This window comes from Hydra vulgaris, chromosome 05, assembly GCF_038396675.1.
Source record: "Hydra vulgaris chromosome 05, alternate assembly HydraT2T_AEP".
Taxonomy (NCBI): domain Eukaryota; kingdom Metazoa; phylum Cnidaria; class Hydrozoa; order Anthoathecata; family Hydridae; genus Hydra; species Hydra vulgaris.
In genome coordinates this window covers 15,920,001-15,935,104 of record NC_088924.1, presented here as the reverse complement: position 1 = coordinate 15,935,104, position 15,104 = coordinate 15,920,001, and the positions used below count along the sequence as shown (strand labels likewise).

Genomic DNA, 15,104 nt, shown 5'->3' with positions numbered 1-15,104 from the left:
GGTTAAACTAAGCAATCGCAACGGTCAGGTGGGAATTTGCAATCCTGAAATTATTTAAATAATAATGATGCCTAAAGTTGAAATCTCAAGTTTGTCATATGACCTTTTTGATAAGTAATAAAAAATTTTTATAAATGATAAAAAATGATTAAAAAAATTAGCTTTTTAAAAAAAATTTACTATTAAATGTTAAGATTATCTATTTTTATGTTAACATTTCTACATTTTCCTAAGCATTCAACCTTCTTTTGAAATTTATACTCTTTTAAGCAATAATGCTGCCCTTTATGCTGAAATTTATCACTACTCTTTTAAGCAATAATGCTGCCCTTTTTATAATGTAACATTAACTAGTTGACAGTTTATAAGTTACATGCTATTATAAAACGTTTATATACTTATAGGCCTTCAAATCAAAAATATATGATAAAATCCTGCATAAATAGAAAAATCCTGCATGAGCTCGTTGGAGCCAGCATGCCACTGGTAGAAACCTCTGCTTTTTAGTGAAAATAAAATGCAGAAGTTGCCTCCCATTGATGATTATTGTTTGACTATTGAACCCATTAAGCTTTAATCAGTTGAAAACAAACCTTTAAAAATATGGTGCCTGTCTGATACCTCACTAACATTAAGGCACCTGCTGATATCTTACTAAGATTTTTCTGCAACAAACTAGCAATGAAACCAAAAAAGTGCAATTAAGTGAAAATTAATTCATTTTTAATTCCCTTTAAAAACACTAAGATCTCATAACACTTGCATTTTGGTTGCAAACTTTTAGGAAAAGCAATGCTTTGACATCCCAATGCTTTAATACTTTTTAATAGTTGTTTAAATTAAACATAATATGTCTGCTACATTTTGGTCTTTGACCCAGCATAATAAGCAAATGCATAGGGAAAATTTTTACATTCAGGTCAGTTACATAATCAGCTCTACCGGCAGAAGAACCATGGGAAAGGTTACATGAGCTTTAATTAACTTCCCTTATTGAAAACCAGTTTTAAAAGCACTATGGGTTACATGGAGGTTGCAAATCTTAATTTAAAAAAGGTTAGGTAGCTTTTGTTGTTTACACTGCTTTTTAAAAAGATCAAGAAGTAACCAGTTTACTCTTCGGTCATCCGTACACAGTTTTGTCAGATTAATGCTACTATTTGTTGTCAAAGATGCTGTAATACTTTTAAATAAACTATTTGCAGTGGGGTGGTCCAAAAATTGAGGGTCAACACAATTTAAATCGCTGTTTCAAAAATGAATATTTAGATTCATTTGCAATTTTGAAAAGAACCATTATTTTATCAAACAAAAAGGTAAAAAAAGAAGATTTCCTGATATTTTCTCTTAAAGGTGTAAACAACACTCAAGACCAAAATTAATAACCAAGTTTTTTTTTAACCTCATAGAATTTAACAGATGTGCTATCAGGGAACATTTTCTGATATTGTAGACCTTTCTCATTACACGAGTTAAATGAGAACTCGTTTTGTACTGCATGCAAAACAAAAGAGATTTCTGAACAAGTTTTATTAGATTGATCTACTAAAAAAACTGATTGCTTCTTGGAAGTAGACAGGCCAGGGTTGAAGTAGCAGGATACTGGTTTTGACTTTTGAACACTTTTTTTCTCCTCCATGTGACTTGTCACAGCTCATTGATTTATATTTGATGAGTTAAATTGAACATGGCTTGTATTAAACTCGGCCGATTTTTTATCTGAGCCAATTACCAGCCACATTTCAAACAATGGATCACTCAACCATATTCATTGATATAGGTTGCTATTTAAAAATTTTTAAGGTCTTATTTATTCTAAAAAAAGAAAATTAAAATACAAAATGGTTTAAAAAAACTTTTAAAGTCTTCACATGTTGCAGCTATTTCTACACAAAAAAAGAAACCTAATAAATTCATTTAAATTATTAATAAACCTATAAAAAAATGTTTTGCATATATTTTATGTTTGGTTTTTACTGTAAATAAATGACCAGAACAAAAGTTAATTTTTTTATAACAATTAAATACAAATATATTTAAACAATCTTTTAAGTTATATGACTATTTAATTAGCAACCCGAAAAATGAATATTATCTACTATAAAACATTTTAAAACATTAAAATAAAATAGTAAAAAATAAAAAATTCTCTGATTTTCCCTGAGTTTTAACTAAATCAATCTATTTTCCTAATTTTCCCTGATCATATTTAAATTTCCCTAACTTTTCTCAAAATCCCTGATTTCTCTGATTCGGTGGCAAGCCTGAGATAAGATTTTTAACCATGGATCCAAAAGTACATCAGAGTGATCAAACTCTTTTCTAATTCCTTCAACCAATCTATTAAAGTTTACCTTATCCTTTAAAAACTTACTAATATCATCTTTGGATTATTAGTAGTGATGTGCTGATTGCACATTTATGACCGATGCCAATACCGATGGACAAAAAAAGGCCAATACTGATGTTGATACGATTGAATTTACAAATTATAAAAATAATCAATAATATAAAACCAAATACTACAGGTCAGGAACAAGATCATCATGATCACTCAGGTACCGGTAACATGCAATCAACTATAACCTGGCAGATATCTCACTGCCTTGTAACTCTGACTCAATATACAACCTACATTGAGGTTTGTATAAAACACAACCTGCATTGGGACTTTGTATAAAATACCACCTGCATTGGGGTTCTTGGTTGAGTTTAGCCTAGAGATAGTGTCTTAATAAAAATATTGGTCTCAGACAGATGTTAACATCCAGCTACTGCTTTGTAGAAAACTTCCAGGGCAAAAACTTTAGCAGAAAATTTTTGTAGGACAGACTTAAATTGTAAGACGTATTACATTGTTTCCTGCTTTGGATGATGAATGCTAGATCATCTTTACTCCAGTGTTCTTATCTATATTAATGATCTTTCCAATAATTTTATCCCTAAAGAGGTTCTATTTGCTAGATAAAATAGCCATATACTTAGGTCAAAAAAATGACAAGATTTGAATTGCTTAGATAATGGAGCCAATCTTTAGTGTGATTACTTTTCTAAAACAACATGATGCACCTGTGTTCTTACTTCTCATTCCATTCTAAGACAGCAAGACCAATCTGCATTGGATAAATTTAAACAGAAAATTAAACAAAATTAATATCAAAAGAACGTTCTTAAAATAAACTGTTAAAAAACATGTTTATAATGGTAGTGGTTTTTATGATTTTTACGTTGCAAAACTTCTCCCTTCATGAGCAAGAAGTTCTAAGTTCAATCCGCACCATGTCTCTGATAGTATCACACTCAACTTGTTTCTCCATGCAACAGCCTTGTTCATCAAGGTTCGTGTTTTAGAGGTAAAGAGTTAAGAGAGAGTTGTAACTACAACAAAGCAGCCTCCTCAGCTGTAGTGGCTTTTTTAACCCTGAGAAGGTGAATAACATTAAAAAAAAAAAGTCACAGAATAAATGCAATAAAACCTAAATAAGACATTGAAACGGTGTTTGAACAGATAATTAATATAATATTTAATATAAAGGATAAGATCAAACAAAGACATTAAATTGAGATGTTCAAAAAAAGTTTTACCACAAAATGTTTGAGACTATTTTTGCATAAGGATGTTTGATGTTGTACAAATGTATGCTACGTGAAAAAATGTCTATGTTGGCGTATAAAAAAATAGTCGTTGCTCACTAGACAGAAATTCTATCATTGCTGATACACCTAATATAAATAATATATTGCTGTGTTTGAAAAAAATGCTCACCACAGTGATAAGTTAACAGCTATGGCTATTCGATTTGAATTTTTTTAAAAATGTTTTTTGACTACTTTCATTACTTGATTAAAATATTATAATTATTTTTTTTTATGTGTTAATAATTTATTTTGAAAGGGGTTTGTATTTCTAATTTTCAATAATATGTTTTATTTATAGCATTTCAATTTTTATTTTGTTGAAATATTTGAAAAAAAAATGCTTTCCTCATATAGAATCAATATATAATAGATCAATATAATAATAGATAAATAATTAGATTATAAATTTCATTAAAATTTTGGCACTCAAAAGATATAGCTTCCAATATAAAGTTTCGGCTTTTTCATTTTTATAACAGTTTACAGTTTATTTTTTTTTTTTTTACAGTTTTAGTAAAAGGGTAAAATAGCAAAACAAAAAATGCATTTTTTATTTGCTTTCAGTACTTTTAATCTCAAATCAACCAACTGGAAAAAACGGTTTAAAAAGAAATTTAAACTGAAAACCTCTAAAAAAGAGCTGTGTATACATACACATAAAACACATTTTTTTTAACTTAACGCATTTTAACTCTTTTTTACTTTTTATGACAGCAAAATGCTATTTGAGATCTAATAAAAACAAACAACAAAACAATGCTATTTAATAAGTTAAAAAAGTCTGACCTCTTTTTTTTCTTCAAAAAAGTTTGATTGTCTTGGGTTAACAAAAGATTTAGTCATTATTGCTTCCGCAAGATGACCTATATCGTTTATCTAAGATTTAATTAACAAAAATTAAAAATTTTAATGTTATAAAAATTTGGTATAAGTTAAAAACAATCAAACTAAAGAAAATTAAAACCTCTGTAAAAACTTCAATGGCTTCATCAATGACTTTAAAAGCTTCCACTCTGTAACTGTTATCGTTTTTCAAGTCAGCAATTATACTTAAATGATGACACATTAAAATATTATTTAATGCCATTTTAAACTAAAAAAAAAATAAACATATATAAATATAATGAAATAATTATATTATATATCATCAAATTTTCAAAATCAATTGATCAATATAATTTTCTCATATAGCTGCTACAATTCATGGATATTTTCAAATAGTACATGTGCTAACCTTAAGTAAACACTCAATTGAAAAAATTAATGTTAATAATAACAATAATCATTTTAACTATTATAAATATAATAAAATAATAGGAAGAATAATAATGATAAAAATAGCAGAAATAATAATACTAATAATAATAATAACAATAATAATAACAACAATAGTAACAATAATGATAATTTAAAAAAATATAAATGATAAAATTATAAATATAAGAAATGTTAACATGATGAAAAAATGTTAATGAGACTTAGTGATAAAATTAACGTCTTCTTTTTGCCCTGGCCATGTAAATATTTATTTAAACATTTTGGTTATGCCGCAATATTTAAACAGTGAAATATAAATACAAAAAAATTAACAAAATTTTTTTTTTTTAATGAGATTAAAAAAGGGTTTTCTCAACAGTAAATGCTTTGATATTTTCAAACCAATCCAAATCAAATCAAAATACTTCTCCCCAACTTTCTGAAAATTCTTACAGTACAAAATAGTCAAAGAGTACAATATAGTACAATAGAGTACAATTTCAATAGAGTACAAAATAGTCAAAAATTCTTGAGTACAAAATAGTCAAATATTCTTGAGTACAAAATGAGTCAAAAATATGCAAAAATAATTATCCCTAGTATTATTATTTCTATGAATATTTATCACTAATATATTTACCTTATTTACCTTAATTATATGAACCTTTTGAACTAAATCATGAATCAAACTATGAACTATTACTTTTAAAAAGTAATTTTTAAAAACCAAAACTTTTTTATCTAGAACAACTTGATGTCAGATATAAGAGGTGGTTGTTTTTGTTTTTGTTTTGAAAATCGATAAGAAATTATATTTAAATTGATACTATTGTTAATAAACAACTTTCACTCATTACACCTCAATATTATGATTCTACCTGACAAACTACTACTGCACAATGTGAACTACTACTGCCACCAGCACAATGTGAATTACTATTAACTAATAATAATATTATGCAATATTAGTTTTTTAATAATGTTATTTATTTAATCAACCTTTTACCTTGTGCTTATCTGTCTGCTGAAGTTTTTGCCTGAACAACTGACTTTTACGACAAATGTCTACAACTTCTATATCTTCATCTAATTGAGACATGGTAACAAAGTTGTGATTCTTTACAACCTACAAACAATTAAATACAAAATTTTAATAATGGTAATCAAGAAAATCTTTAGTGTAATTGTAGTTAAATCAAATAATATAACTAACTTCACTTTTACACTTGGCCATCATTTGATAAACATCAGCTAACTCATCAGGTCTGGAACCAAGCTGTTTTTCTTCTAACTCAACTCTCTCCTCGAGAATCAAAGTGGCTTCGCTATATTGGCCTGCCTGTATTCTTAAAAAATATGTAAAAAAAAGTAAAAATTAACAATACTTAGTTATATATATATTTTAATAAAAAAATTAAAACAAGACAAGAAAAACTTTAACAATGTTGCAAAATTTAATGAGTAGTCAAGGAACAAACTTACAAGAAAACTGCTACTTTCTCCATCTGATCTCCAAAGGTAATTAAATTATTATCACTGGAATCTTTTAGTAGTTTTAATGATTCTTTGTACATTGCAGCTGCAACAGAGTAACCTCCTGCCTAAAGGTTAAAACAATAATTTATTATAATAAAAACATTATATTTCATAAACAATTAATATAATAAGTTAAAACATATATTTTTAATTATTTTATATATTTTAAAATTCTAATAATTTTTATATATAATATATAATTTTATATATTTTTAATTTTTAAAATTTTAATAATTTTATATATTTAAAAATATATATATTTAAGATAATATACATATATATATATATATATATATATATATATATATATATATATATATATATATATATATATATATATATAACAAAATACAAATCTCATAACAAAAGAGATTTTTTGTGTTGTAACCTTTTGCCAAGATCTGAGCAGATCTATACTAAAATCTTCATTATAAGCGATCAAATACAGGCCATTGTAATAAACATTGAATTAATCTGTTGTTATCCAAAAGTTGTTCCAAATGATAAGGTAACTCCTATTTTATAAAAGTATAAAATATTTTTATTACAGTTAAGAAACAATAAAGAAATATATCTTTAAGTTGAGCATAATGAGTGTATGTATTATATATGTATGTGTGTATACAATTTATATATATATATACATATATATATATATATATATATATATATATATATATATATATATATATATATATATATATATATACATATATATATACATATATATATATATATATATATATATATACATATATATATATATATATATATATACATATATATATATATATATATATATATATATATATATATATATATATATATATATATATATATATATAAATAAGCCGGTGTATTCAACAAATAAAGTGCTCAACGTTCTTAAAGAACAAATATATATATACATATATATATATATATATATATATATATATATATATATATATATATATATATATATATATATATATATATATATATATATATATACATACATACAAATTGTTGAGTAAGAAAGGTAAAATTACTTTTGATTTTCATGTATGTGTGTATACAATTTATATATATATACATATATATATATATATAAATATATATATATATATATATATATACATATATATATATATATATATATATATATATATATATATATATATATATATATATATATATATATATATATACATATATATATATATATATATATATATATATATATATATATATATATATATATATATATATATATATATATATATATATATAAGCTGGTGTATTCAACAAATAAAATGCTCAATGTTCTTAAAGAACAAATATATTGTTCTTATCAAACTTTTTTATGTTGACTTAGACAAATTCATAAATGTGGAAACAAATAAAATTAAAAGAACAAATTCTTTATTCTTTTTTAATGCATGTTTTTTTGCTTTTTTTTATTGCTTTATACTGTTTTTACTATTCAATTTTACTTGTTTCATTTTTTGTTTGTTTTTGTTTTATTGACTGATTTATGATTAGGGATTGGCATATTAGAGTGTGAATAAATCAACTGACCATCTAGGAAAGGTGCAGATGAGTGTACATACATTATATATATACACACAGATATATATATATATTTACATATATACATATATACATATATATATAAATATATATATATATATATATATATATATATGTATATCTATATGTGTATATATATATATATATATATATATATATATATATGCAGTGGCGGCGTTAGGGTAGGGCCTGGTTGGGCGATGGCCCAGGGCGCCGAATATAAAGGGGTGAAACTAATTGGTTATTTTACCCTTTGCCTTTTTTTTGAATGGGGTTAAATTGAGCTAGGGGCGCCGTAGAAATCTTGCCCAGGGCGCTGGTAGTGCTAAAACTGGCACTGTATATATGTATATATATACACATATATATGTATATATATATGTATATATATACACATATATATATATATATGTATATATATATACACATACATATGTACATATACATATATATACATATATGTATATATATATAGCAGGCCTTGTTAAGAAGCGTTACGCAGCTCGCATTTTGCTTGCGAAAAGACGATTTGCCTACGCGTTCAGCAGTTTTGCGCTACGCAAAAACTTATATCTTTTAGAATATTTAAATTATCTTTTGATTGTCGTTAACGTGACGTTTATTCAGAAGAAATAAAGTCGTAAGTAAAAGCATTTAACCGCAATTGTAAACTAATAGATTTTTTGTTAAAGAAACAGTTTGTTAAATAATTTTTTTGTTATTGTTAAAAATTAGTTAAAAAAAATTAAGTGTTTTAATAAGTTTTATCTTAAGGAATTAAATATATAAATTTCTTTTAAATATAAAATTTATTTTTAGTCATAATAGTTCAAAAAATGAACGATTTATTTTAATGTAAATATTTTATTAATAAGATATTCTGTTTATTGTTAATTCAATAATGTAAAGTTTTAATGACGTTCGTTTAATTTATGAAAATAAATTATGATCACGAATATGTTATTGGTAACTGATAAACAACAAAAAAAAACTCTTTCTTGTTTAAAAACATTAAAATGAGTTCACATATTAAAAAAGAAAAAATTTATTAACAGTTAATAAAATAACCAAAAATCAACTGTAAAATCATAAGAAAATAAACAAACATTAATTTACGTTTCATGAAAAAAATATTTTTTTCAAAATAAAATTTAGTTCATATTTGAAAAAAATAATAAAAATGATTTTTTAAATAAGAACTTAGATTTTATTTGTAACTTTAGATATAGACACAAAAAAACACACTGTTTGTATGATTTATATATATATATATATATAAATATATATATATATATATATATATATATATATATATATATATATATATATATATATATATATATATATATATATATATATATATATATATATATATATGTTTGTATGATTTATATATATATATATAAACTTTTTAATTAATAAAACCATTTTATTAATTCTAAACAATACATGTTTCGACTATCAATAGTCATCTTCAATTAAACTTCAACTGAAGATGACTATTGATAGTCGAAACATGTATTGCTTAGAATTAATAAAATGGTTTTATTAATTAAAAAGTTTGTCTTGTTTATTAAAATACTTACATTTTTTGTGCTAAAAAGAAACATATATATATACATATATATATATATATATATATATATATATATATATATATATATATATATATATATATATATATATATATATATATATATATATATGCACATATATATGGATATATACAGACCTTGGAATTAGGAAAAATAAGGTCAACAATAATTTGCCGACTTTAATCTGTGTTAGGTCGACAGAAAAAAATGTAAAACAAAGGTTTGATGTATAAAAACATAGAAACGAAGTTGGCATTTTTTTGCCGACCTTGAACACTTTGTTAGGGCAATTAGGTCGGTATAGAATGCTGGCCCTAATTCCAAGGGTTTTATTTATATATATATATATATATATATATATATATATATATATATATATATATATATATATATATATATATATATATATTTGTTTATTATGGATACAACTGCTACAAAATAATATTCTGTGAATCTAACAAATAATTTGTAGACTATGGCAGTTCAATTGTTTTTCAATATTGGTATCATTATGATAAGTGTTTATTAAGTCTATTTTTAAATTGGAAGACATTTGGAACAACAATTGCTTATTTGTATTTATTTTGCAAATCAAGTTCTATTTTAATAATCGAGCTCTTGAAAAAATCAGTGTTGAATGGTCAGATTGATTCTGTTCTTGATTTAAAGTGAGGATATTTTTTATCATTTTAGACAGAGTTAAATACATTATAAAAATGGAGGTTGAATTGATTGCAAATTTCTTATCTATCAACTAAGGTTACGCCATCTTTTGTAATGAGGGAACGAATTTTGTGATGATTGTTTTTTTTACTATTTGCATATATTAATTTAGGATTTAGTTTAGCTTTTTTGATCAAATTGGATTCATAATTAATATTGTAAAGTTAAATTTTTTAAATGACCATACAATTTTTTTTAAAATAAAGAAAAAAAGAAACAATTAAAAATATGTTTTTTGGTGTAATAAAATTTCTTCATTTCTATTTAAACACAAACACAAATTGCTAACTAATATTGGGTTTGGGGAGTAATATCTACTTATGAAGTAGGAAAAAGTGGGTAGAAATAATCGCTGTGAAAGAATTGAACTGAATGATAAGTTTAGAATCGCAAAACAAGTGTGTTTTTTTCTCTGGCATTTTTTTGGGTCAAAAAATTATTTTTTTTTGTTTTGTTTTTTTAGTTTTTTTGGTAAATTTTTGCTTTTTTGTAGTTTATTATTTATTTTTTTTGCATAAATAATCAGCTGATGTTTGTAGACTCCACTGTGCAATTCCCTATTTGAGTCAGTTTCGAATATATATTATATATAATAAATATAACTATTAAAAACAAAACTAACTGTTAAAAAACATAATGTTATCAAAAAAGGAACATAACTTTCCGTTTTGCTTATTTGGTTTATAGGTTAAAATATATAAGCAAGTAAGGTTTTATTTCTGCCTCCTATATAGCCATATTAATTATAATTTATTACCAAAAAGAAAATAAATAAATAAGAAATCACTTAACAACTTAAATATATCCTCTTTATATATATATATATATATATATATATATATATATATATATATATATATATATATATATATATATATATATATATATATATATATATATATATATATATATATATATATATATGTATATATATATATATATATATATATATATATGTATATATATATATATATATATATATATATATATATATATATATATATATATATATATATATATATATATATATATATATATATATATATATATATATAGCTAATATAAAACGAAATTAAAAGTATTTAAAAATAATAAATGTAAAAAAACAATAATTATTATGTCAATATATGACACTAAAAAAAAAAAAAGACGAAACAATCAAAAAACAGAAAAAATCAAGAAACAGATAAAATTATCTAATTAGTTTTTATACAGGACTGCTCAACATGTGTTAACTTTTCTGCTAATGAGAAAAAAAAGGACCTATAAACCAAAATAAAAAGAATAAAACTTTAAACCAAAATAAAAATAATTTTAGTCAATTTCAGTCTTAATTATCCATTTTAAATAAGAAATTAAGTAATGATTAATGATTTTTCACAAATTTCCCAAAAAAACAGGAACCGAAATAACGAGTCACATCTCTATATAAGTTACACAAATAAGTTGTTATTTGTATTTGTCTTCCAACATAACAGTAACTTGCAGACTTTCTGGGGATTCAAATTTTTAACCATTAATTACTCGTATAAAATTTAAAAAGTACCTCCTGTAAATAAATTGGAATAACAAATAACATTTTCCCCCTCGCTGAATAAAATAGTAAAATAAATGCATACTTCTGCTTTTCTATCCATGTCGTCAATATTTTCAAAGTAGCTTGCCAATACACCGTGCCAATAATTATAAACATGTTTTGTAAATTCTTCTGTGCCTTCAAAGTATCTTAAAAAATATTTGAAATACTAAATAAAAAATTAGTAATCAAAAATTGAGATCATTTATAAGCAAATTAGTAAAAACCTTCATTAGGTATAAATTAGGTTATACATCTATAAATACTAGATTAGACTGCATTAAGCTATTTTGTTAAGTGTTTTTTATCTATTTATTACTAATATACAACTCAAGAAAAAAATAGGAATAAAAAAATGTTTATTTTTATTGTTCTTTACAAAAGAACTCTTTAAAAAGTCAAATATATAACACAACAATTGTAATTTTTAAAAAAATTCAAGCCTCTGTAAATTGTTACAATCCAAACAAATTCCTTGGTAACTTCTAAGCATAAAATATTTTTATCTATGCCAAGGATAAATATCACACAGCAGTGTAAATAGTACTTAAACAACCATAGAAGTAATACCAATGATACAAAAAAGTAAGACCATAGATACAAAAACATGATGATTCCAACAAAATGTATAAAGGTTCATAGAGACGCATTTTTAAAAACATTTTAAAATGAGTCTTTTAAAAATTGAGTTTTGAACTATTAAATATTTTACATTACATAACATAAAGGTTTCAATAGTTTGCTAAGATTTTTGTTATGAAAAATCAGAAGCAATGATCTTAAAACTGCAGAATTGCTTAAATTTCTAAAATCAACCTATACTACAGCAACCTATACTATAACAAGGCAAGTTGCTATACTATAATCAACCTATACTATAGCAAGGCAGTAAAGTGCAGTCCTAGCAACAGTCAGGAACTAATATATATATAGACCTTATTATTTAATTACACAAAAAACTAAATCAAAACCAAATCTTTTACAAATAATAAACTGCAACTTATCACTTCATCCCCCAAAATAAGTAATTTGACATAACTATCTGAAAAATTATGCAGATCCATTATATCTTATTATTTCTAACTTATTTTATTATTTGCACTATAGGTTTCAAAGATCTTTAAAAAGATACTCAGCAATATTTATGTTCAGAGGTAGCAACAGCAAAAAGATTGTTTACAAAAGGTAGCAACAACAAAAAGAATGTTTCCAAAAAGTGGTAACAACAAAAAGAATGTTTCCAAAAGGTAGCAACAACAAAAAGATTGTTTCCAATATTTTAACTAACTTTAATCATTTAACTTGTATTTAATTAGGAGTTGAAATGTTATTATTTTACTATTACTATTTGAAAAGATTTATTAATAGAATAAATAAATACAAACTTTGTCAACCTGATTTTTTATGTTTATATTTATATATTATGCATATAAGAAATGACCTTTGAAGAATTTATTATTAATATTATTATTTCTTTAAATAACAATAATAGTGTAACAATAGTATTATAGTGTACATTTAATATATGCTATAGTATAATCTATTAGCATATATACATATATATATATATATATATATATATATATATATATATATATATATATATATATATATATATATATATATATATATATATATATATATATGTATATATATGTATATATATGTATATATATATAATATATATATAATATATATATATATATATATATATATATATATATTTATATATTAATAATAATAAAATTTATACCATTTTTTATTTATTTAACTCTCTAATTCACACAATTCATTTGCGCAAATCAGAGAGTTTTCCATTATGTCATTTTTTTATTTATAAATGACATTATAGAAGAAGCAACAAAATAAGTATAAATGAGTGATTAAGACATTGTTACACATATCTATACCTATATATCTCTCTCCATTTGTTTAAACTATTATATTTATATGTGTATTTGCGTCAACTATTATACCTATATGTGAGTTTGTGTAAATCATTATATATATCTACATAATAAACAACAAATTACTTTTTTCGAACAGCTTTACTTAGAGAACGGTGATAAAAGTCAAGCCGTCCTTCTCCAAGATCACCACATGGTCGCAGTAACGGTTTTAAGTTTCTATAGATAACAGCCCAATCTTTGGCAGGCAAAAACTTAACCTGCTTGCCTTTCTGTCTTGATACTTGTGCTTAAAAAAAAAGAATACTTTGAAATAAATTATATCTATATTAACAATCTTGAATAAATTACACACACACATATATATATATATATATATATATATATATATATATATATATATATATATATATATATATATATATATATGTATATCAATAATTTGTTACCCTTATGTGCTCTGATTAAGCCTGACTTTTTTGGGGGTGAGGTTCATAATAAATTGTAAAAATCTAAAACTTTTAAAAAATTGGACAATGTTTAGTGGCAGCAGTTATTAATTAAAGTTACAAGATTGACACAATTTTAAAAAGTTTGTCTATGATAAGGATAAACTTGTAATTACCAACATGAAACTACCAAAATGTTAATTAAAGTATTGTATTAAATAATGCTCTTCTTCCCTTATACTATTCTTACAAAAAATATGAAAAGATATTTCTTTTAATCAGGGGTAAAAGTAGAAAAGGAAATCAAGTGGAACAGTGTTAGAAAGTTCAAATTGTTTGTTCAAAGGGATCCGGAATAGCCCAATCAGTCATTCAAATTTTTGTTGTAGATGTATTTTTGTTAGATGCATTTTTGCTGTATATCGAAGCCTAACGTGATGACCGATACTAATTCTATCCACAATTATTTGCTTGTGTCAAATGTTTAAATTAAATGGTTATATTAGGGAAAAAGCTAATTTCTGGTGTCCAAACAGAAACCTAATAACAAGAAATAGTAATGTTTATGAAATTGTTTTAGTAAATTTACAACTTATTGATAAATATTAATTTAGTTAAGAAAAGTAAATAAATATTTTATCAACTTGCTGCTCTAACGTTTGGGGCAGAGGTGTCTCAAATTTTGGGGCTTTTTTTGTTCCCAGGCTTTAATCATCACAATTTTTTGAAAACCATCTTTATTTGACATAAGTATAAACATACAGAAGTCTAGCTTGCTCATACGAAAATGTGTCTGGTTAGCTAGCTCATTTGAAAGGTTAGCTATATCAAACACAAAAAAATGAGAATT

General features: G+C 23.6%; 1 protein-coding gene across 1 annotated transcript in view; it reads right to left on the bottom strand.

The window, feature by feature from the left end:
- LOC136071889 (TPR repeat-containing protein DDB_G0287407-like) overlaps nt 1-15,104 on the bottom strand; it is a 43,030-nt gene that overhangs the window by 3,539 nt on the left and 24,387 nt on the right. The window contains 9 exon segments of the mRNA XM_065797509.1: nt 4,426-4,515; nt 4,604-4,732; nt 5,903-6,022; nt 6,110-6,242; nt 6,379-6,497; nt 6,821-6,863; nt 6,865-6,947; nt 11,942-12,047; nt 13,932-14,094. Of these exon segments, the coding sequence (XP_065653581.1) occupies nt 4,426-4,515; nt 4,604-4,732; nt 5,903-6,022; nt 6,110-6,242; nt 6,379-6,497; nt 6,821-6,863; nt 6,865-6,947; nt 11,942-12,047; nt 13,932-14,094 (986 nt within the window).